This window comes from Labeo rohita, chromosome 7 (assembly GCF_022985175.1).
Source record: "Labeo rohita strain BAU-BD-2019 chromosome 7, IGBB_LRoh.1.0, whole genome shotgun sequence".
Taxonomy (NCBI): Eukaryota; Metazoa; Chordata; class Actinopteri; order Cypriniformes; family Cyprinidae; genus Labeo; species Labeo rohita.
Window position 1 is genome coordinate 40,392,290 of NC_066875.1, and position 26,304 is coordinate 40,418,593.

Genomic DNA, 26,304 nt, shown 5'->3' on the forward strand with positions numbered 1-26,304 from the left:
AGCACTTGTAAACTTGAGTAAAGCATGATACATGTAAAAACTAGAGATTATTTAATTTCATTTAATACATCCTTGTCTCGTGATGCATTTAAATGACAGAAATTTCACCATTGTGAAAATTCACAATTTTTGCCTCATACAAAGCCCCAAAATTAAAAGGCAAAAAAAAAAGATGTAATGAAAATTTTTGCATTAAGAAAATAAACATTTTTAGGACCACCACAACATTTTAATAGATTTTTCATAATGTATTATTATTACTGTTAATTTTGGTATGCAATGATACATTAAAAAAAAACACAAATATCAAACACAATATTTTTTTTTGCCCATTTGTTAAGCCTCAACAGGGTAACTCGTCAGTTCATGAAGAAATGTAGGTAGTGAATAGCTATGCATTATTTATGACTTCTCAATGGTAAAACAACACTGTGACATGTTTCACAAAAGCTGGCATAACCTTCAAAATGCCTCATGTCACAGCAGATTGTGCAATGAGATATTTCCTCCTTTCATTTCTTAGAATATCTTCAAGCCTGTTTTCCTCCTTGATTCCTGGTAGATGTCTCTCTAAGTTCCATTCTCTGGAGAGCTAGAGGAAGAGCAAAGAGAAGAGGAAGAAGCTAGATGTTCTTTGGGATGGTCTCCAATCCCTGTTCCTTTAACCCGCCACTGGAGGATGCACGTGTCTTTCCCGCCCATTGACAGAAGGTGACTGTCATTGTGTGTAAAACGAACGTTGGTCACATGACTGCCGTGCCCCTCATACTTATAGCTTGGAGCCTGACAGAGAAATCAGGGAATAAATTATTAAAGTCTTACAGCATAAACAAACACTTTTTCTAAATTATTACAGGTACTTGATAAACATACATATGTGAATTATTAAACTGCACAATATCTGGCCTGTTATATCAAACTTTAATGCATTGTTAAGTATATCGATAACGATCATTTATTTGATTCTCAATAAATATTTCAGGCAGTGACTTACCTTTGGTTTGGGACAGGGATACTGGAACAAGTGAACCTTACAGAAATCATCGGCGACTGCCACCATACTCTCACTGTGTGACCGACACAACGCATTGATGTCTGTTCCATCTGATCCCTCGAGCCACACACCTAGACAGCATTGCAGTTTAGAAAGACAGTCAACATACACTTACATATGCTTTCAATGCACAGGACTTTAGGGACTCACAACATACTTAAAGTATATTAAATTATATGTGTAAAGTACATTAGGGAATATACTTAATGCACATAGATCAGATGCATACACACTTAAAGGAGAACTCCACTTCCAGAACAACAATTCACAAATTATTTTCTCACTTCCTTGTCATCCAAGATGTTCATGTCTCTGTCTTCAGTCGTGAAGAAATTATGGTTTTTGAGGAAAGCATTTCAGGATTTTTCTCCATTTAATGGACTTCATTGGTGCCCCAATTTTGAACTTCCAAAATGTAGTTTAAATGCACCTTCGAAGGGCTCTAAATGATCCCAGCCGAGGATGAAGGGTCTTATCTAGCGATCGGTCATTTTTTTCAGAAAATAATTTTTATTATACTTTTTAAGCACAAAAGCTTGTGTAGCACAGGCTCTGGGATGCGCGTTTACAATGCTACGTACTATTGAATGACGTCGAAAGGTCACACAGAACGTAGGCGAAACTACAGACCCAGTGTTTACAAAGCGAATGCACAAAGACTAAGAAAGTGCAAGTAAGTCAAATGCTGTTTACAAACAAAAAGGTACAACGATGTCCTCCTCTCAAGTTGTAGGAGAAAATAAGATGGAGTTTTTCGCCATGCTCAGTACACAGACGATGAACTTACACGTGATTCGTAGTAGTGATGGGAAGTTTGGATCATTTTACCGACTCTGACCTTTGAGTCTCATTGAGTAAAATGAACAAATCTTTTTGAGTCATTTCGTTCATTTTAGCAAAATATAATTAAAATGTTACGTGTTACTTCCCTAACACATCTACTGCTTACACAAATGTTGATCAGACTACAAACAAGACAAAACTATAATGCTATAAGAAACAGAAAAGATTAATTCATTGTTCACCTGGGTCTTTAGTCTATGATTAGCTCACCTCACCTCTTATCTGACAAGTTTTCGGGTCGTTCGTTGATCATGTGACGAATGAACGACTTCAAAAACAAGAAGACTCGAAACAGGTGAACTTATTCCAGTACAGAACCTAATAGGATGTTGCGATTGCGCAACTGAACGAATCACTCCCCGAGACGACTCGTTCTTCCCGAGTCACATTAAAGATTCGTTCAAAATGAAAGAATCGTTCAAGAACAACCCAATACTAATTCGTAGCGTCGTGGACGCGCATCCCAGAGCCTGTACTACACAAGCTTTTAAAAAGTATACAATGTCGTTTCGCTAGATAAGACCCTTCTTCCTCAGCCGGGATTGTTTAGAGCCTTTGAAGCTGCATTTAAACTACATTTTGGAAGTTCAAAATTGGGGCACCAATGAAGTCCATTATATGGAGAATAATGCTGAAATGCTTTCATCAAAAAACATAATTTCTTCACAACTGAAGACAGAAAAACATGAACATCTTGGATGACAAGGGGGTGAGTAAATTGTTTGTAAAGTTCTGGAAGTGGAGTTCTCCTTTAAGTACACACAATAAAATACGAATTAATAATAATAAATAATCAAGTAATATTTATTAATATGATTAACACATAAAAACACTGTGATTTTCAAAAAACAAAACATTAACATTTTTACATTTTTAACAAAAGTTTTAACTTTATTTTTTATTTTTAACTAATGTAAAATAATATTGGTCATAAAGGAAGGATAAAGTTGATTTTGGACATTCAGAAAAGTGTATGTTGTGTACACTTCCAGTCAAAAGTTTTTGAACAGTAAGATTTTTAATATTTTTTAAAGAACCTCTTCTGCTCACCAAGCCTGCATTTATTTGATTCGAAGTACAGCAAAAACAGTAATGTTTTAATAATAAAAACAGTAATTTTTTTAAATGTGTTTACTATTTAAAATATGTGTATCCTGTTTAAATATATTTTAAAATGTAATTTATTCCTGTGATCAAAGCTAAATTTTCAGCATCATTACTCCAGTCTTCAGTGTCACATGATCCTTCAGAAATCATTTGAATATGCTAATTTGCTGTTCAAGGAACATTTTTTAAAATTTAATTATTTTTATTATCAATATTTAAATAGTTGAGCACATTTCTTTCAGGATTCTTCAATGAATAGAAAGATTCAAAAATCAGCATTTACCTGAACATTTTTTTTTTTATGGGAAATAAATTATAGAAATTAGTACTTTTATTCAGCAAGGATGCTTTAAATTGATCAAAAGTAATGATAAAGACATTTATAATGTTTCAAAAGATTTTTTATTTAAGATAAATGCTGTTCTGAACTTTCTATTCATCAAAGAAACCTGAAAAATTCTACTCATCTGTTTTCAACATCATAACAATACATGTTTTTTGAGCAGCAAATCAGAATATTTGAATAATTTCTGAAGGATCATGTGACTGGAGTAATGATGGTAAAAATTCCGCTTTGAAATCACAGGAATAATTTACATTTTAAAATATAAAACTGAGACTCAAAATGAGTTTGACACTCCTATGCTGGTAGATATGACTCAATGTGCTGCTTGCCTTAGCAAGAACCACTAATGCCTAAAATGAATTTGCAAAAAAAAAAAAAAAAAAAAGATTATCTCTCACCCATGACGTGGAATCCAAGCACACAGGTATAGGACGCCCACTCTCTGTCTTTACTCTCAAACCGGTTCCTCAACAGCTTGCAGCCACTTGCGACATCCCCTTTACAAACATAAATGTTCAAACGCATTATCATTTATATAACTTATTGTCTTTTGTGAATATGCATCTGCATCATGAACTCAAGCACGAAGCCTTACAGTATAGAATTTCATAATCGCCAGAGTTGGACATGATGTATTTTCCATCTTTGGACCAGTCGAGATGAGTAATGAAACTGGAGTGCCCCTGTAGAGTTACATACAGGGAAGAGTTTTATCTGCAACACTTATTGTGCTTTTACCGCTATAAACCACTGCACACAAAAAAACACCATAAAACAGTTTGACATCATTTAGAACACTTGACCCAAATGCTTTGCTTACTGTGCACTTTCCGAATCGCGTATAACGCCGGCCACCCTCAGTGACGTTGTAAATGTAGATGAAGTTGTCATGGGAACCAACTGCCAAAAAGCTGCCATCTGTGTTTTAGTAAGTAGTAAAGTATAAGTTATCATCTGTAAACAGGTTTATAAGAGCTGCATGCAGTAAAAGCTGCTAGAATGAAACACATGCCCTATGTGCCACAAACAAGCTAGAAACAAAAACATGATGATGAGTGAGTTCTGGCTAATATATCTCACAATATATTTACTAATAAATGTAATAAATGGAAAAGAGTTGTTGTGTTTTACACTATGTCCTTTATTATTGTGATTTTGTTGACCTCTTACCTGGTGAGTATCTCATTACTGACAGCTGCTCATTGCCATCAATCAGGTCTGACACCACTTCTTTGGTTTGCAGATCCAGTACAACCCATCTATATAGGTAAGCGGTAAAAAACCCATCATAAAGTCATTTAAAGGGAACATTTCACTGTTAAAAGCTTACTATAAAACTGTAATGGTAATTGTTATCAGCTGTGTTGTAAATGTTTTACCTTCCAGTACTCAGTCCAACAGAGACGACAGCTCCATTTGGGCTGAAATCAGCGCACAGACCAGATTCCTAAAAGTGATTAAAATTAAAATTCATTGTCACTTTATTATGTGTTTATAATACTGGTATAAATATTTAAAGGTGCACCAAGTATAAAACATTAAACATAAACGTTTTACATTTAAATAAATGAATATTCATAATAGCAAATATGTTTAAAATGACACATGCTCAAATGATTTTAAAGGAGAACTCCACTTCCAGAACAACAATTTACAAATAATTTACTCACCTCACATTTACTCAGCCCTTTCTGTCTTCAGTCGTAAAGAAATTATGTTTTTTGAGGAAATAATTTCAGGATTTTTCTCCATATAATGGACTTCACTGGTGCCCCAAATCTGAACTTCCAAAAATGCAGTTTAAATGCAGCTTCAAAGGGCTCTAAATGATCCCAGCCGAGGAAGAAGGGTCTTATCTAGTGAAACGATCAGTCATTGTTTTCGAAAAAAAAAAATTTGTATACGTTTTAAGCATAAAAGCTCATGTAGCACAGGCTCTGGGATGCGCGTTCTTGAACAATTTGTTCATTTTGAATGAATCTTTAATGTGACTTGGGAAAAACAAGTCATCTCGGTGAGTGATTCGTTCAGTCGCGCATGCACAACATCCTATCAGGTTCTGAACTGGAATTAGTTCACCTGTTTTGAGTCTTCAGGTTTTTCGGGTCGTTCGTTCATCTTATAGGGCTGTCACGTGATGCTGATTTTGCTAAAATGAACGAAATGAATCGAAAAAAGATTCGTTAATTTTGCTGAACGAGACTCAAAGGTCCGAGTCGGTAAAATGATCCGAACTTCCCATCACTGCTACGAATGACGTCTTTGAAGTTCATCGTCTATGTACTCCGGCTCAAAAAGGTAGAGTATGTCGAAAAAAGTTATTTTCTCCTACAACTTCAGAATCGTCCGACATCATTGTACCTTTTTGATTGCAAACTGCGTTTGACTTACTTGCACTTTCTTAGTCTTTGCGTGTTCGCTTTGTAAACATTGGGTCTGTGGTTCTGCCTACATTCGGCGTGACCTTTTGACATGATTCAATAGTACGTAGTGTCGTGAACGCGCATGCCAGAGCCTGTGCTACATGAGCTTTTGTGCTTAAAAAGTATACACATTTTTATTTTCCGAAAAAAAAAAGACTGATCATTTGGCTAGATAAGACCCTTCTTCCTCGGCTGGGATTGTTTAGAGCCCTTTGAAGCTGCATTTAAACTACATTTTGGAAATTCAAAATCAGGGCACCAATGAAAAATCCTGAAATGCTTTCCTAAATAAACATAATTCTTCAAGACAGAAAGACATGAACATCTTGGATGACAAAGGGGCGAGTAAATTATTTGTGAATTGTTGTTCTGGAAGTGGAGTTCTCGTTTAAGTGATGTCTGTGGTGTAATCAAAAACTGTATTTTACATACACTGCCATTCAAAAGTTTAGGGTCAGTATTCATTTTTTGAGATAAATTACTAATTTATAATGTTACAAAATATTAAAATTTTAAATAAATGCTGTTCTTTTGAACTTTCTATTCATCAATGAATTCTAAAAAATGCATTACAGTTTCCACAGAAATATTAACTAGCATGACTGTTTTTAACATTGATAATACCAAGAAATGTTTTTTGAACACTAAATCAGCATATTGGAATGATTTCTGAAGGATCATGTAAGAAAAAATTGAAGAAAATTAAGCTTTGCTTTTGTAGGAATAAATTGCATTAAAACACAGAAAAATATACAGTTATTAATATTATTTATTTTGTATCATTATATTATTTTAGTTGCTAATATATAAAAATATACAGTTATAAATCATAATAATATTTTACAATAGAACTGTTTTTACTGTATATTTTATTCAAACAATGCAACCTTGCATAAGAGACTTGAATTAAAGAATGCACCAGCCCCAATAATTCTGCACTGTAGTATTGAGACCAAATGAATATATCTTATTATATATATTATCAAATACTTTCAGCCATGTACTTCCACTCTATTCCAAGCATATTGCACAATGCAGAATCCATACCAATAGGTGTCAGTATAAAGTGTAGTATGCAGCCAGTGGCACAGACACAAAAACACCTAGTGTGCCTTTAAAACAGTTTTCTGTGACCTCACTGACCTCTAGTGTTGTGCACCAGTCCAGTTTGTGGTCCTCTGCATTCCACACACACACTTGACGATCATTTCCACAGGTAAGAAATATGTTCTGATTGGGGTGTGTGGCCAGACCCCACATTTCATCCACATGACCCTGACAATTCAATACAAATTTTTAGATTCACTTAAAGGGATAGTTCACCCAAAAATAAAGATTTTGTAATTAATTACTCACCCTCATGTCATTCCATTTTATCAAAAATTTCTTAATTTGTGTTCCGAAGATAAACAAAGGTCTTACAATTTTGGAATAACATGAGGGTGAGTAGTTAATCACAGAATTTTTATTTTTGAGTGAACTGCCCCTTTAAGAGTATAAGATCAAAACTTTGTTTATTTTGCTGAAGTTGCTTTTAAATAAAATTTATAAAAAAGATTCATAATTCAAAGTTCATTTTATTGTAAGTAAAGTCTTAATGTACATCAATAGTCCTATTCTGACAGACAAATGTTGTTGTATATTTGCATATAAATTCAATTTATTTACCTGCACAATGGCAACAAACCCATCCGAAAATGTTCCTCTTAGGATTGCATTTCGTGTTGTGCCAACGAGCAGTTCCTCTCCGTCTACATCCGCAATGGTGCGGACTGCACCAAATTTCTCAGGAATCTGGAAGAACAATGACCATTCAATAATTTTTGGTTATATTAACGCCATATCTGCATATACTTACATAGCTCCAAACACACAGTTCAGAGTTAATACAGATTCACTTTTCACCTCACACTCTCTTTCAGGTGCCAGGTCTGCACTCCAGCGGATGATCTTGCGGTCTTTGCCGCCACCGCTGAGTATAGCTCCACCCTGCAGGACGCACATAGTGAAAACACTGCCCTCGTGAGCGCGCGTCTGCTTCATGATCTGAAATGTCTCTGCAGGCAGGAAGAAGAGAAAAAGTGGCAAGGTGAATTTAAAAAGACGGACAGTATCTATAGTGTTTCAATAAGCAATACAGGCTATATTAAAGCAATTTTAAAAATGCAGATAAAAGTAAAGGAAAAAATATTTTGCACTGATACAGTTTATAATTCTGGATGCTAACTGGTAAGCCAATGATTAAATGAATGCAATTTAAAAAATGTTAAATGGGCAAAAACAACACACTGTTTTGTTTAAATGTAAATAAAACACAAATCAATAGTTTTAAATGCTACAAACAAAGATAATCTTTATTTATATGGACATGGATATATATTTAGAAGATGTTAAATATTAGAAAAGACACTTAAAATCACAAGGTTAGGAAGTAACATACAACCAAGTGAAATTCTATTAAATGATTATTTAATTGGTTGTTAATTAGATGGAGGCAGATGATTGGACAAAATCATTAGAGAAGTCCGGCATACATTACCAGAGACAAGTCTGCCATTTCACTGGAAGATCGTTGGCATTTTGATACAAAATTACAAGGTTATCTAATGTCTAATATTAGATGAAAACGTACTGATACAGTACTGATTAATATTGTGAACAAGTCTATCAGACAAAAATGAAGAAATCATTTTGCATACCCTTTGCTCCTTTTCCTAATGTTTTAATATCAGCAGCTGATTTTCCCCACGTGAGAATGTTCCCCTCAGAGTCTCCCGTCAACACATCACCCGTAAGACTGAACACGAAGCACAGGACGAACTTGGGCTTTTTGTATTTCTGTACATAAAACAATACCAAACAATGAGAGAATTCATAGCTGAATACATTTTGAACTCTTTTTTCCTTTAAAGCTAATCATAAGCTAGCTATGAGGCATGCTACGGTAAGATATGTACTTAAAATGATATACTATGTAATAGTATAGTGATGGTATCACATATAGAGTTGAAGTCAAAAGTTTACACACACCTTGCAGAATCTGCTAAATGTTTAATAGTTTACCAAAATAAGAGGGATCATACAAAAAGCAAGTTATTTTTTATTTAGTACTGACCTGAATAAGATATTTCACATAAAAGATCTTTACATATAGTCTACAAGACAAAATAATAGTTGAATTTATAAAAATGACCCTGTTCAAAAGTTTACATACACTTGATTCTTAATACTGTGTTGTTACTTGAATGATCCACAGCTGTGTTTTTTTGTTTAGTAATAGTTGTTCATGAGTCCCTTGTTTGTTGTAAACAGTTAAACTGCTTGCAGTTCTTCAGAAAAATCCTTCAGGTCCTACAAATTCTGTGGTTTTTCTGCATTTTTGTGTATTGGAACCCTTTCCAACAATGACTGTATGATTTTGAGATCCATCTTTTCACACTGAGGACAACTGAGGGACTCACATGCAACTATTACAGAAATAACATGATCAACAGGTCATTTTTATAAATTCAGCTATTATTTTCTCTTGTGGACTATATATAAACATCTTTTATGTGAAATATCTTATTCAGGTCAGTACTAAATAATAAATAACATCTGGCATTTTGTATGATCCCTCTTATTTTTGCTAAATAATTAACATTTTGCAGATTCTGCAAGATGTATGTAATCTTTTGACTTCAACTGTAAATACCACCCAAGGTACATTACTTTACTACTACATTAAAACTGTAATATCGTGAAATATTATTACAATTTAAAATAACTGTTTTTATATTAATATATTTATGTTTAAAATTTAAAATGTAATTCTAAATTACTAAAAGGAATAATTCTAAAGATGATTTGGTGCTCAAGAAACATTTCTTCTTATTATTAATGTTGAAAATAGTTGTATTTCTTAATTTTATTTAGCTGTGATCATCATTTTTTTCCATCAAAAATGAATATAAAGTTCAAAAGAACAACATTTATGTGATATATTTCTTTTGTAACATTATAAATAACTTTACTGTCACTTTTGATCAGTTTAATGCACCCTTGCTAAATAAAAGTATTCATAACAAATAAAAAAAAAAACTTTGTGATGCTAAACTAAAAATAACATAATACTACCACGGTACCACATCCACTAAAATATGATAATACCATGGTACATTTTTGTAAGTAAGTTGCTTTTAATGTATATAATTTTTTCCCATTTTCGTACATGGAAAAGCAAATGATACCAATTTTAAAGTGGAGGACAGTCAACTTGGTGGCCAAGTATGGACTCACTCCAAAGATGCCCTGTTTCTTGGTCAGTGTGCCAGCGCTCATGGTCCAGAAGTAGACGTGGGACTTGCCACAGGAGATGATGTTGTTGGTGTCTGTTGGGCTGAAGTCCACAGCCAAAACTGCCTCATTAGTGCTCTATAACAAACCCACAGAGACACACACCATGAAGACATATGGTTTTCCACAGTATATATGACTACGTGCCAACAGCTCTGTTATTACAAGAGAAAAGCTGCAATTCAGCTTCAAACATCCAGTCGGTCTTCAGCTGCAATAGCAGCTCATGTCAGTTTAATGACAGAAAATGACTGTAATTTTCCTGTTTTATTAAAATATGTAATCCAAAAACTGTAAATACATTTTCGAAGCTCCGCAGAAGATATTGTCATTGCTTATGATTTCTAAATTGTTCAGAGTCTTTAATTTTGTACTGCTTCTTTAAGCACTATTGTTTCCAGAATTTCACCTCAAAAATTCTCTGAAAGGCTTGTGAATTTCTGAATGATATTTACCTCACCGCAAACTAACTTTAAAAAAATAAACCCACTGAGCTAAGAAGTCTAGATTAACTCAGTCAGCAATGACAAAGTGTCATGCCATTCAAAGTCCTACTACTTCCTAAATCCATTACTAGCGGCACAGCCCAAAAATAAACACACGAGGAAGAAAAATTACTTCATACAAATGGCCATTCCCAAAAACACTCGCAATCACTCACACAAATCTACTGTAAAATATTTAGCCGCTCCCATAGCAACCCCGCTCAAACCGCTCGTGCAGAAGGAGGAGGAAATATTCAGGACAAAAGATCCCACGGAGCTAAAAAAAACATCCACAATAAAGCTGACAGCTTTACAGAACTCAGGCAGCTGGATGTATATTCAGTCAAGAGCTGCTGAAATAATCACTGGGATAATTTATCTTAAAAAGTCAAATAAATTATGAAACAATTTAGAACAGTTTCAGACATGATGAAGGGTTGAACCTGGAGTTTTTATTAGAAAATACAGTGTGCTTGAAAAAATATTGCTAGGTTACTAATAGATTACATGAGAATGTAAACTATACCCATGTAGCTTTATGTAGATATTGTAATGGTAGAACATATACACTGAACTTACATTTCTGTGTGTGTGTGTACATGAACGCACCTTGACTTCAGTATGCTTTATATTTTTATTCCAGTCCCATATAGAAAGCATGTGCTCATTGGAATCGTCGATCACACACAGGAATGTACCAGCATCCTGTAACAAGAAAAAAAGGTGAAAAAAAGAAAGAAAATGGAATTCACAACCAGTCAAAAGTCTGAAATAGTTATGTTTTTTTTAATACTTTTGAAATAAGGCTTTTATGCTCACCAGAGCTGCATTTATTTGATTAAAAATACAGTAAGAACAATAATTTTGTGAAATATTATTACAATTGAAAATAAATTGTTTTCTTTTATATCTTATTATACCTTAAAATGACATTTGTTCCTATGATGCCAAGCTGAAGTTTCAGCATCATTACTCCAGTCTTGATGTGATCCTTCATAAATCATTGTAATATATGTATATATATATATATATATATATATATTTTTTTTTTCCGTCACTGATAAAATAATTCCGTCCAATTTTCAGTTAACGTGACCTCTGAGATATATATACACAGTACTGTGCAAAAGTCTTAGGCCACTAGTATTTTCACCAGCTAAAAAATGATTTAAAGTAAATTATTTCTATCCTTTGCTGTAGTGTGTCAGTAAAAAATATCTGTTAACATTTTCAACATTGCCATTAATTGTAATAATCTAGTGAGATTTTTGTTTGCACAAGGAGTCTGACAACAGCCAGTGCTCCACACTGAGATCTGATCTCACCATCATCCAGTCTGTCTCTGGAATGACATGAAGAAACAGAATAACTGAGACAGACTAAATCCAGAAGAACTGTGGCAACATCTCCTTGAAACATCTCTCAAGATGTTTCAAGTAACCTACCTACCTGCAAAGCTACCTGAAAAACTCTGCACAAGTGCACATAGGGCAAAAGCTGCTTTAAACGTAAAGGATGGTCACATCAAATGCTTATTTATTTTAGTTAATAGAAGTTCATTGATAAAGAAAATCTGTTTATGACATTGTTTCTGACAGCATCCTCATTTTATGTACCTAACTGCCTAAAAAGTTTAGTACAGTTTAGTACTGTAGCTTTGTAGGTATAGGACTCTTAAAGCATCTTGGAGATGTTGCCACAGTTCTTCTGGATTTAGTCTGTCGCCGTTTTTTCTGTTTCTAAAGACAGACTGGACAGAATGATGGGGAGATCAGATCTCTGTTTGCACAAGGAGTCTGACAACAGCCTGTGCTCCATACAAAAATCTCACTGGATTATTATAATTAATGGCAAAATGAATGTTTAGAAATGTAAACTGATATTTCCTACTGACACACTACAGCAAAAGACTGACTTTAACTGACTTTTTTTTAACTGACCATTTTTTAGCTGGTGAAAATACTAGTGGCCTAAGACTTTTGCACAGTACTGTATTATATATATATATATATATATATATATATACACACACACACACACACACACACACACATATATATATATATAAATATATATGAAGAGTTCATTTGCAAAAACGGATAACTCTGTTTTTAACGCTCTCCACAAATCGTGTTTTTTCATTGTGCATTCCAATTAATCTCAAACAAACTGCAGTCGGGTTATAAAAAAATAGACTGACCAAAATTGATTGATCAAAAATTGACTGAATGAAAATAACTACAAAAATACAGCTAACACAAAAACATAATAAAAAAAAAAACATGATTTTAGAAAATGTAAAAACAGTTATGTGACCCTGGACCACAAAACCAGTCATAAGGGTCAATTTTTCAAATCTGAGCTTTATACATTTACACATAAATAAGCTTTCCATTGATGTATGGTTTGTTAGGACAAGACAATATTTGGCCAAAATACAGCTATTTGAATATATGGAATCTAAGGGTGCAAAAAAATCTAAATATTGAGAAAATCACCTTTAAAGTTGTCCAAATAAAGTTTTTAACAATGTATATTACTAATCAAAAATTAAGTTTTAATATATTTACAGTAGGAATTTTACAAAATATCTTCATGAAACATGATCTTTAGGTAATTTCCTAAAGATTTTTGGCATAAAAGAAAAATCCATAATTTTGACCCATACAATGTATTTTTGGCTATTGCTACAAATATACCCCAGCGACTTAAGTTTTGTGGTCCAGGGTCACACACATATATATATATATATATATATATATATATACACATTAACAATAAGGTGGCCTTTATTAACATTAGTTAATGTACAGTGAGCAATACATTTATTACGCTATTTATTATAACTTAATTTAACTTAATTTTATATAACTTAATTGTTATTGTTAGTCAATAAAGATACAGTCAGATAAAGATATTTACTTATTTATTTACAATTAAAATTGTACTATTGTACGACTGCCACATGGCAATGTTTCTAGTCTAGAAATGCTAGTATTATAGAAGTAATTTACATATTTTTATAATGATGATGATGATTTTTTTTTTTTTTTTTTTTTTTTTTTGCACATGGAAAAAACAGTCCATTCTTTCTGTCTGCTGTGTTTTAACTGGAAAGAATGCAAAGTGGGAGGCAATACTCACTGAACTGGAAAACGCTAGGGCTCCAACACCTCGCTCAAATGTGCCTAGGCCAATCTGTTGCAGTGTCACTAGCGTTTTGGAGTCCCAGATGTGCACAAATGGTTGAAGAGGCTAATGAACGTACATAATGAAGAGGTTTTTATGAACGTACAACAGACTGTTAAGCCACTTCTTGTAATGTTTCACACTTCTAATCACCATTTTGCCTTCACTGCTTAATTTATATTTACGCACACTGCAGACACTTTTATCCAAAGTGAAACTAGAGCAATTCATCAACAAATTAATTTTAAAAGTAAAACTATTACAAATGCATATGAGGTCATTAATTGTACATGGAAAAATAATAGTTACATAAATAATAGAGTTACAAAAAAGCGGTATTTACATGGCGCATAGCACGTCACACCACAATTTTGATTTCCTGTTTGTATTGAATGTCAACTAACATACTCATTATTTGCTGTGGAAAACTAAAAATATGACACCACATTTTGGTAATCAGTAGAATGTGATATATACATATGTGTATCTCACCTTGCCATCTTTGTCTACTCCTGCTGTCTGTCCGGATGCTACACGCACCTTGTCTGGGTGGATAGCAACACTACATGCCAAGAAGAAAAAATAAAAAGCAAGAACATAACGATCAAAAATAAATTATGTGATTCTGCACATCTAAATAACTCCTCAAACTCACCATCTGACACAGTCTGTGTGCTTCCGATAATGTCTTTGTGTTTGTTTGTTGATATGATACAGAACCACCACACATGCAATAAAATAAACTGCTTCTCCAGATGGCAACAGGTAAAGGTTTGCTCGACAGTCCCGACCCCGGTAACCATAGCTGAAAATAAAAAGGTCAAGGAACATTTGCTAATATTTATGCATTATATAAAGGAAACCTTATTCACTGTGTTTGGCAATGTCAGGTAATATTAGATTTTCGGAAAATTATGATTTATACTGTTTCCAAAATAATCGAGGGAACAGGTATTTTGTTCCAGACCTTGCTTTTTGGGTATAAACCCAAAAATTATGAAATTGAGAAATCACAAGTCAAGTTACATAATTAATGTTCTACGTATTGGAAGAATATGTGAATATATACACTGCCAGTCATTAGTCTGGGATTGTTTTTTAAAGAAAAGATTTATTTACTCATCAAGATTAAATTTGATTAAAAATACAGAAAACAGTAATATTGTGAAATATTACTGCAATTTAAATAGTGTTTTTCTATTTTAATATACTTTAAAATATAATTTATTCCTGTGATTCAAAGCTGAATTTTTAGCATCATTACTCCAGTCTTCAGTGTCACATGATCCTTCAGAAATCATTCTAATATGATGATTTCTTATCAGTGTTGGAAACAGTCACGCTGCTAATTTTTTTTGGAAACTGTGATACGTTTTTCCAGTATTGTTTGATGAATAAAACATTAAAAAGAACAGGATTTATTTAAAATAGAAATCTTTTGTAACAATATACACTACCGTTCAAAGTTTGGGGCAGTAATTTTTTTTTCTTTCTTACTTTCAAAGAAATTAATATTTTTAAATAAAACTTTGATTAGCATAAGAGACTTCTTTAAAGGAGAACTCCACTTCCAGAACAACAATTTACAAATAATTTACTCACCCACTTGTCATCCAAGATGTCTTTCTGTCTTCAGTTGTGAAGAAATTATGGTTTTTGAGGAAAGCATTTCAGGATTTTTCTCCATATAATGGACTTCATTGGTGCCCCGACTTTGAACTACCAAAATGTAGTTTTAATGCAGTTTCAAAGGCTCTAAACGATCGCAGCCGAGGAGAAGGGTCTTATCTAGCGAAACGATCTGTCATTTTTTTTCGAAAAATAAAAATAAAAAGCTTGTGTAGCACAGGCTCTGGGATGCCCGTCCATGATGCTATGAATCAGTAATTGGTCGTTCTTGAACGATTCTTTCATTTTGAACAAATCTTTAATGTGACTCGGGAAGAACGAGTTGTCTCGGGGAGTGATTCGTTCAGTCGCACATGCGCAACATTCTGTTAGGTTCTGTACTGGAATTAGTTCACCTGTTTCGAGTCTTTGGGTTTTTCGAGTCGGGTTTGAGTCGTTCGTTCATCACATGACAGCCCTATAAGATGAGCGAACGACTCAAACCCTGAACTTCTGAACTTCCCATCGCTACTACGAATCACGTGTAAGTTCATCATCTGTGCACTGAGTATGGCGAAAAACTCTATCTTATTTTCTCCTACAACTTGAGAGGAGGACTTCGTTGTACCTTTTTGTTTGTAAACAGTGTTTACAAACTTACTTGCACTTCATTAGTCTATGCACGTTCGCTTTGTAAACACTGGGTTTGTGGTTCAACGTGATTCAATAGTACGTAGCGTTGTGAACACGCATCCCAGAGCCTGTGCTACACAAGCTTTTGTGCTTAAAAAGTATAAAAGTTTAGAGCCCTTTGAAGCCGCATTTAAACTACATTATGGAACTTCAAAATCGGGGCACCAAGTCCACTATATGGAGAAAAATCCTGAAATGCTCTCCTCAAAAACCATAATTTCTTTACGACTGAAGACAGAAAGACATGAACATCTTGGGGTGAGTAAATTATGGAAGTGGAGTTCTCCTTTAAAAAAAAAACATTAAAAATCTTACTGATCCCAAACTTTGAACGTCAGTGTATATACATAGTGAAATATTTAATGACATATACACAAAATATAACTGGTTTTATAATAAAATATTATATTATATATTACATTATTTTATAATATAATGTATTATATAATTACTTACAATTAATTTATATCAACGTAAATTCATATATAATTCAATTTATATTAATTTCTTTTGAATTAATTCAAATGTAATTAATTCACTAATAAAATAAATTGCTAAAAATAAAACTATGACAGAAAAGAATTTCTTCAGGATACACCCAATCCAGATCCAGTTTCTGTGAGGGGAGATCCATTTTCAGCTCCTCGTAGTTTAGAATGTTTGAAGGAATGTACATGGTGATTGGTCGTCCACGGATGAACATCTTGATTGACTGACCTGTAAGCAAAATAAATGCGACTTGTGATATTAGAATGCACAACATGAAAATACAGAAATGTAAATGACTTTCATGTTTATAGCTAGTTGCAATGGTTACTATAATTTGGATTCGTTAACTTCAAGAATACCGTTGACTTATACGAATACAAATAATTACAAAGCCAAGACTGAAACCTACTCTGAGTTCCTCTCCTGGACCCCTGAGATCCTGTTAACAGATAAAACGCAAACAAACATTATTTCTGCAGCTGCAAAACACATTAGGAATTCCTGCAGCCCTATGGCGCTCCAACTGACTCTACAGGGAGCTCCAGTAAGAACACCTCTCTGACTCATCGGTATCATTGTCTGGACCTGGTTCTAGACGGCAACAAGGGGGAAAACTCTGTTTTTAACAGGGCTTTTTAAAAGCAATGAGACAAGCAAGTCAATCTGTGTGTCTAATGCCATGGAATGACAATAAAAGCAACAGCCAGAAACTACTAATCAAAGTCTGCATCATAACATCACTGACCTGCAATGATCTTTTATAATATGGGTTGTTTTTATACAAGAGAAAGTATCTCATATTCCTCTGAAGCATCATATGGTTTTGAAATGAAACCATGTACTACTCCAGAAGGACCCTTATGTTAATGTTATCAGATAGATGTCGCCCAGGTGACGCCGAAACAACATTCCATAAATGTGTCAGTTTCATCCCCAAAGGAAATACAACATATGTTTGATGTTGAGCACAGTCATGATATTTGAAATAAACCTCCCCCCCATTTATTTTTTCCAGCAATTAAATAGTGCAGGTGAATAAATTATTAAAACACCACATGCACACAAATGAAACAGCCAAGGCGTTGCTGTGAAAAGGTGGTGTGAGTTTCTGGCACGCAGGGAATGGGAAACAGACATCCATCATCCTGGACAGAAAACTAGAGTAGTGCGGTTGCATAACCAGTGAGAGTAACTTTCCAGCGTGAGCACAAACTCTCCTGTGTCTCACTGCTGAAGAAAACCGGCACCTGTATGTGCAAAATGAATAAACAAACAAATAAATATCTAAAGACTAGACATGAGGCCACTAACAGTTTGTTACAGTAATTATAAGTCGGTTGTGCTGAGTAATGCTCGCTCATAAATGTTTATATGCACAGTGACCTTAATGCACCTCAACTCATTTGGACTTTGGTCTCTAATCTATTTTTATTCTGTTATGAATTGGGTTTTCAATTTTCAAACTGTGGTTCATGAAATCTGTGGGATTTATTTATTTATTTAAAGCAGGGCTGTCAAACGATTAATCACGATTAATCACATTCAAAATGAAAGTTTGAGTTTGCCTAATATATCTGTGTGTACTGTGTGTTATTATGTATATGTAAATACACACAAATTAATGTATATATTTAAGAGAAATATGTTATGTACAAAATATTTTTATTTATATATACCAGAAATTTTACAAACATTATAATAAATACATATACTTGTAAATATTTCTTAAATTTATACATGAATGTGTCTGTATCTATATATACATTATAATTACACAGTTTGACAGCCTTAATTTAAACAAATGAACACTTTTCTTGAGCAAGGATGTACTAAACTGATCAAAAGTGGCTTTTATGTTATAAGGATTTCTATTTTAAATAAATTCTGTTCCTTTGAAATTTCTATTAATTAATCCTAAAAAAACGTATCACTGAACAAAAGCAGAATAACTGTTTACAACATTAATAATAAGAAGAAATATTTTTATAAGCTGCAAATCAACATATTAGAATGATTTTTAAAGGATGAAGTAATGATGCTGAAAATTCAGCTTTTCATCACAAAAATAAATTACAATAAATTAATATTACTGTTTTTACTGCATTTTTGACCAAATAAATGCAGCCTTGGTGAGTGTAAGAGTCTTCTTTTGAAATTAAAAAAATATACTTTGACTGATAGTGTATAGAAACACAAAAACGTATTAAAATAATAATTGATGGGCCGGGATTAGCGAGGTTGTACAACACTTGTGCATACATTTCTTCATCAATAAATATAAAGACAATTACTGTCTTGCTATGAGCAAATATTCCCATTATTCTGAATTCATCGGTTGAAGTGAGAGATTAAAAGATAGCGTTATAAACATGTTTTCCTTCTTTGGCTGAGGAAAAAATACATTTTTATCAAGAAATGAAACCTGACAATCCTGATTGTAAGAAACTGAACAGACAATGACTACATGATGAGTGAAAGGTTACATGTTTTATATTCATAACACATGACAGCTTTTCCAGTAATCAAAAACACCACAAGGTATGAGAATAGAAAGGGTACTGTAAACAGCATAACTGACTATCTCTATACAAATAGCTGAAGTTGCACAGAAACTGAAGTAAAAATGATAAAACGCTGGCTGCAAGCCTGAATTATGACAAAGCCAGGTTGCAAAGATCAATGCTGTTTAGAAATGCTTATGAAAGAACAATGAAGAAAAAGAATGAGAGAGAACAAGAGAGATGCCTTATTACCTGTACCGGAGATAAGGTCTTTCGCCCGGCTATGGAGACAAATACATCAACTAATTAGTGAATGACAGAACATATATATATTAACATGACAGTCAAATCAACCTTTCAATACAAATGTTACAACACAAAATGTCATTGTTTATGTTCATTGTTACAATTTAAAAGAGAATAAGATATAATTATTTCATTTTGCAAGAAATTCCTTGTTAACAAGACCTGAAGACATGAAGATGAACTCAAAGGTTACATATGACTTTACTTAAAAAAGAACTGAGAATCTGACAATAAGTTTTGAACATTAAAATTTGCTGAATATGTACTCAGCCTCAGGCGTTCAGCGGAACAGGTTTGGAGAAAATGTAGCATTACATCACTTGCTCACCAATAGATTCTCTGCAGAATAAGAGTCCAAACAGGTCCAAATGGCTAAAATGGAAGACCTCTGTCAATAATATTGCTTTCTCAGATGGCCTGTTTGGTCTCTCATTTTGACAGCACCCATTCACTACAGAGGATCCATCCATGAGCAAATGATGTAATGCTAAATTTTCTCCAAATCTGTTCCGATGAAGTAACAAACTCATATACATCTTGGATGGCCTGAGGCTGAGTTTTCAGCAACTTTTCATGTTTGGATGAACTCTTAAACCATCTGTGGCACTCTGTCGATTATCACTAAATGTGACCCTGGACCACAAAACCAGTCTTAAGTAGTATGGGTATATTTGTAGCAACAGTCAAAAATACATTGTATGGGTCAAAATTATTGATTTATCTTTTTTGTCAAAAATCATTAGGATATTAAGTAAAGATCACGTTCCATGAAGACATTTTATAAATTTCCTACTGTAAATATATCAAAACTTAATTTTGATTAGTAATATGCATTGCTAAGAAATTTTTTTGCACCCTCAGATTCCAGATATTCAAATAGTTGTATCTCGACCAAATATTGTCCAACCCTAAACCACACATTAATGATTAATAATGACTTCAGATGAAGTATAAATCTCAATTTCAAAAAATTGACGCTTGGCACACATGGTTTTGTGGTCCAGGGTCACAAATAATTTTCACTCATCCCACCTAAATTACAAAAATTAAGCATAATGCAAATACTACACTGTAAAAATCTTATCCAGTTTCAACTTAAAAACTTAAGTTTAGCAGCAGTTAAATCAACTTAAAAGTACAAATCATTTCAACTCACTACAATAAAATAAGTTTAAATGACTTGTACTTTTAAGTTGATTTAAATTATGAGTTAAAATGACTTAAGTTGATTTAACTTAAAATTTAAAGGCAGCTGCTAAACTTACGTTTTTAAGTTGAAACTGGTAAAAACTTTTTACAGTGTAGGTGGCTTACATATTGCCTGATGGGTTTTCAGTGGGCCAGCTGATATAACCTGGTAAACCCAGAAACTTTTTGCATATCCAAACATGGATGGACATAACAACTATCAACAAAGTGCTGATTACATGGAGCAAACTCCATTCACAGGAAGGGATGATTTAGACAACTTTACAACTAAAAAAACACATTGTTATATTAAAGAATCCTCGTAAATGCTTTACACTTGTGCCATAGACATCCATTGTACATGCATGTTGTTTTTGTAAACTGAGGGATGAGTCATACAGATTTTCTGTGGAAACCGACATAATCTCATAGATTGTGCTGATAGTGCTTAAATTATGTATTTACTCTGAAACACTCAGTTATGCTTGAACAGAAAAAAAGTCTCTCACCTCTCCAGACTTGGAGATCGAGTGAGTAAGTTCGTAGAGGAGGCCGCTTTCTTAGAAAGCCGCTGTTTGGTCTTGTCTTGGGAGTCTCTGCTTTTCTCACTGTTCCTCCTCACCCTGATCTCAAGAAGAGACATTAATCAGTAACTGCAAGTGGAATTAAAATCAGACTCACAGAGCGCATGCAAGCAGTCACCAATGCAGACATGAGCATGCTGACATGCAGTAACAGAACTGACAGAACGTGCTTAGCATGTTTTCATTAAAGTGTCCCATCAAGTTTGGACAAGTGCAGCATGCAAATGCACCACATACCAAACCCACTACCCACAATAAAACAATCATGCAGACAAAACCATGCAAATAAATCAGATATCAGTGAGTTAATGCAATTGTTTTAGTCACAATATATTTGAACTTGTGTGTGTGGGAGTATGAGTCTGTGCTCACTGAGGGATTGTTTCCTTTAGCACACCCTATTTCCTGTTCTTCTGAACACACTTAGAAGCATCCAATAAAAAGCTACATGAAACAGGAAATATCTGTGGTCATGTGATCAATGATGATACTTGTGGTGGCAGACAGAGAAGTGAAACTCAGCTAAGGGGCTGTCCACTCTTATTAAACTTAATCCTGTCACACTTTACATGCCACATTTTACATGGCAAGCCAAAATGAGCATTAGACCAATACACTACCCACGCTGCTCACTCAATATGTGACTATTTTTAGAAAGTCTTGAAAATGTATTTCTGTGATGACAAAGCTGAATTTTCAACAGCTGTGCTGCTTGATATTTTTGTGGAAAAGATTTTTTTCAAAAGAACAAATTTATGTGAAATAGAAATCCTTTTTAACATTATAAATGTCTTAACTGTCACTTTAAATAAATAAAAGTTGTTTATTTTTCCTCAGAAAAAAAAATGGTAGTTTACATATGGAGTGAACGTGTAATATAAAAGCTAATGTGTATATATACATATAAATTCTGTATTAATACATATTTTTAAATCACAAATATAATATATGTTAACATAAAACTCTTATATCAGTATTGTTAAAACAATGAAGCCAAATTCAAAAGATCATTTATTTAGAGTACCTACACTGCCATTCAAAAGGTTTGAGATCAGTAAGATTTTTTATGTTTTTTAAAGAAGTCTTTTCTGCTCATCAACACTATGTTTATTTGATTTAAAAAAACAAACAAAACAAAACAAAACAAAACAAAAAAAACAGTAAAATTGTAAATATTATTGCAATTTAAAATAGTGGTTTTCTAATTCAATATACTTTAAAATAGAATTTATTCCTATGATGCAAAGCTAAATTTTCAGCGTTATTACTCCAGTCTTCAGTGTCAAATGATCCTTCAGAAAAAACAGCTGTGCTGCTTAATATTTTTTGGGAATCTATGATACTTTTTAAAAGGTTTCATTGATGAAGAAAAAGTTAAAAAGATAAGTATTTATTTAAAACAGAAATCTTTTGTAATAATATACACTACTGTTCAAAGTTTGGGGCTTCTTTCTTTCTTTCTTTGAAAGAAATTAATATTTTTTGTTCAGCAACGATAGGTTAAATTGATAAAAAGTGACAGTAAAGACTTATATTGTTAGAAAAGATTTCTATTTTGAATAAATGCTGTTGCGTTTAACTTATTATTCATCAAAGAATCCTGAAAAAAGCATCACAGATTCCCAAAAAATATTAAGCAGCACAAGTTTCCAAAATTCATAATAAATCAGCATATCAGAATGATTTCTGAAGGATCTCACAGATCCCAAACTTCTGAATGGCAGAAAACCAGTCTAAACAGAGTCTGAACATGGTAAACTATGTGTTTCCTAACTTTGTTTTGAATGTAACATATGGTCAATGTCCACTTAATCAGTGCATGGAACTCGTCATGCATTTAACATTGAAATCGTGCCAGTGTGGTTCATGGTACGTTGTTAGTTTAAGAGTTTGTCTGCGTGGAATGCTATTAAAACTGCACATTTGTTTTCATTCAGAGTTAATCCAGCAGAAGAGTGACAAGTTACAGACCACCATCTGAAATAGTCTTGGATGTTAAGAAGCTTAGGGGCCACTATAAGACATTTTAACTGTCTGTCAACATGATCTTGCATTATCTTGTTCACTGTTCATACTTTACCATGAATTAGTAATTAATTATGGGTAGTTCCATTCTGGGGTTTCAGACTGTAAAACCACATTCTTTTATTGCATATTCAGATACATTCATTGGACACGCTTCCCTCATGCACTGAAACTAAACTAGCCATGACCGTTTAACGATGCAAGCACTGTTTAGTTTTGCCTGGTGCTCTGTTGCAAAATAATTTGCCGTGGCATTCTAGCACCACATAACTTTGAAAACCCGATAACCCTTTTGCTTGAGGTCCACTCAAGGACACCAGGAAGGGATAAGACATAATTATCTGTAAAGCACTGTTTACATGGAATAAGGCTTATTTCATTTGTGGAAACCAAGAAGACATTTACACGGAAGACCACCCAAAGCATGCATGTAGATTTATCAGTCAATGAATCAAGAGCTTTCCTTTGTTTAGAAGATTAAGTGAGATTACAGGTTAGAATTTCATTGCCTCACAATCTTGAGGTTTGTGTTTCTGCAAAACCATGTTACAGACAAGATTCCCAGGAGCTATTGTGGCATATGCACGCAGGCATTTCAACATTCCTGTCAGAATGACAGCTTTTTCGGGTTCAGCGGTGATCTCATGTGTTCCGTATTCACCTGAAGGAGAGTCGACAGGGCTCGATGACAATATTATTGCTGCGTTTATTTCGGAAGGCTGTACTATTATTGAAACCGTAGTAACGGACATGCATACCTAGCTAAATCAACACTGCAACTGAACAAACACTTGGCAGCTGTCCTCCCCTTTTCCTACTAAAAATTCAAACCTGCAATCTTCAGAACTCTGACATCTGCCCCAATAAATCACACTACAGTTCTAAAGAAGTCAAAGCATTAACTAGATCCAAAAACAAATTTAAAACTCTGTTGGTACAGAGCTGTTCTTTTTAAAAAAGCTAAATAAATGCCAGAAGTACATCAATACAGACATGGCCTGAAGCACCTTCAGGGATACAGATGTCTCTGGTATTACTAAAGAACTAATACATTACTGTAGCTCAAACAGCTCAATGGTGCTAGAAATGATTCTCAGGAAATCTATTAACATGCATGATGATCAAATGGATACCTTAAATGCAACGCAAGTCACTAGGGATAAAATTTAAATGAGAAAGTCATGCATTTTTAAAATATCTCTTGAAATGTTAAAATAGCGTGTGCAATGATTAATCACGATTAATCGCATCCAAAATAAAACTTTTCGTTTACGTAATATATGTGTACTGTGTATGTTGGTATAACGTGGTCGGCGCCAATAGCCTTGTGGGCAGCGTGCCAACATACAGCGCCGTTACGCCCTGTGTTCGAATCCCGATTCGAGGACCTTTCCTGATCCCACCCCTCCTCTCTCTTCCACTTAACTTCCTGTCAATTATGATCTGTCCTGTCACAATAAATGCCAAAAAATAGATCTTTAAAAATAAAAATGAAAATGTGAACAAAAATATAAGCAATTAAATGTGTTCTTATAATTAAACATGAAAAATAAAATGATGGGTAGTAATAGATTATGACAGAATTTTTATGACCTGTCCAATGTTACAGTCTAACGCAACCTCTGAGATATATATATATAATATCAATAAAAATATATACATGTAAATACTTTCAAACTATATACTGCATGTGTGTGTATTTGTACATAATAAATATACACAGTACACTGTTTGTTTGCATATGTTATGCAAACAAATTTTTTTCTACTTTGGATGCAATTAATCGCGATTAATCATTGCACAGCACTATTTTGAAGCTATTTAAATTTGTTCATCCACTGGCAATGTAACAAGTAACAAGTTTCCTACTAAAACTGGTGCACACACAAGTCTCAAGTAAAATCAGGGCTGACCTAAATTACACACTCCCACTTTTTTTTTTAGAATATCCACTCATGCTTCTGTGTAAATATAGCTCAATCTGGGAGCCAAAACTGGCTCAACAAGCTGTAACCTTGGTTTGTGCAGCAACATAAGCGTTAATGTTAGGATTAACACCAAAACCAGAAGCAGTGAATTCAAGCAGCCAGCCAATGCTTGACTTCACCATTTGGGCATCAACGCACAGCATTTTCTCTCCCTCCCGAATCGGAGAGAGAGGGCCTCCGTGTGGGCTGGATGTCCGCTCTTTTGGGGGAGCGGGCGAGGAGGACGTTGGCGTTTGAGGGCATGAACCCTGGCTGTCCTCGCTGCCTTTGCTCTGTTGTTGCTGAAGGGTTCTGATTGTTGTGGGCTGGATGGTTTCTTCTACTATGGAGCTCCAGGTCTGGTCTTTCCCCCTCTCGTATTCATCGGCATCTTCGTCCTCTCCGCGAAGCTTGGTCCGGGTTTCATCAGCGTACGGGACACTTTCTGTTAATGCATCCTCCAGGGAGAGACTCTGGATGCCCCGTGTCAGGGCCAGTGGGACAGCCTCGTGATTTGGGATCCACGGTTCGGTCTGAGTGGACCTGTCGCTAGTGCTCGGTTTGTGGCTGGAAATGGTTTTAGCCCCGCCCTCCCCGTTTTCAGCTGTGTTTGAGATATGGCTATAGATACACAAATAAAACAGAATGTTTGAGATGAAGAACGTTTCAAAATGCTGCTTTTCGGGTGAAGTGAATGGAACAAACCAAAAATTTAAATTCAGTCATCATTTAGTCATCCTCATATTATTCCAAACATCTATGACTTTCTTTCCATGGAACACAAAGAAAGATATTGCATAATATCCTAAATGCCTTTTCGAGGCTGTAAAACTTCATGCAACTTGGATGCTAAATGTCAAGATTTCTGAAAAAAAGCTATAATATGACTTCAGAAGACCAATTGACTACTTTAATGATACTTTTACAGTGGTTATTAACTCTTTTGACAATATTCATTATTTGATTATGACAAAGCTACTTGTTTTTAATCTTCATTAGTTCAAGGTTCAGTTATTCCAGGGTTAAACCTACAAACTTTTAGTTAACACTTACCAGCCCAACTCTTTAAGCAGAAAGCTACACCATCACACTATAATAATGTAGACCTGCAGTAAACTTCAAAGAAGAACTGTAATTTTTGCATTTTTCTCCATACAAAAA

General features: G+C 34.0%; 1 protein-coding gene across 2 annotated transcripts in view; it reads right to left on the bottom strand.

The window, feature by feature from the left end:
- Positions 1–439: 439 nt before the first annotated feature.
- Positions 440–26,304, bottom strand: part of eml3 (EMAP like 3) — a 44,535-nt gene continuing 18,670 nt past the window's right edge. The window contains exons 4-24 of one of the 2 annotated variants that reach the window (XM_051113808.1): positions 25,303–25,764; positions 21,077–21,190; positions 19,326–19,354; positions 16,982–17,011; positions 16,680–16,800; positions 14,438–14,587; positions 14,275–14,344; positions 13,738–13,848; positions 11,203–11,298; positions 10,052–10,186; positions 8,473–8,611; positions 7,679–7,830; positions 7,442–7,567; positions 6,917–7,048; positions 4,730–4,797; positions 4,521–4,609; positions 4,171–4,268; positions 3,946–4,033; positions 3,749–3,847; positions 995–1,125; positions 440–783 (exon numbers count right to left, since the gene is read on the bottom strand). In XM_051113808.1, the coding sequence (XP_050969765.1) occupies positions 571–783; positions 995–1,125; positions 3,749–3,847; positions 3,946–4,033; positions 4,171–4,268; positions 4,521–4,609; positions 4,730–4,797; positions 6,917–7,048; positions 7,442–7,567; positions 7,679–7,830; positions 8,473–8,611; positions 10,052–10,186; positions 11,203–11,298; positions 13,738–13,848; positions 14,275–14,344; positions 14,438–14,587; positions 16,680–16,800; positions 16,982–17,011; positions 19,326–19,354; positions 21,077–21,190; positions 25,303–25,764 (2,653 nt within the window). In that variant the 3' untranslated portion in view covers positions 440–570. The remainder of the gene's footprint in view (positions 784–994; positions 1,126–3,748; positions 3,848–3,945; positions 4,034–4,170; positions 4,269–4,520; positions 4,610–4,729; positions 4,798–6,916; positions 7,049–7,441; positions 7,568–7,678; positions 7,831–8,472; positions 8,612–10,051; positions 10,187–11,202; positions 11,299–13,737; positions 13,849–14,274; positions 14,345–14,437; positions 14,588–16,679; positions 16,801–16,981; positions 17,012–19,325; positions 19,355–21,076; positions 21,191–25,302; positions 25,765–26,304) is intronic. The other variant, XM_051113809.1, reaches the window with a different exon arrangement.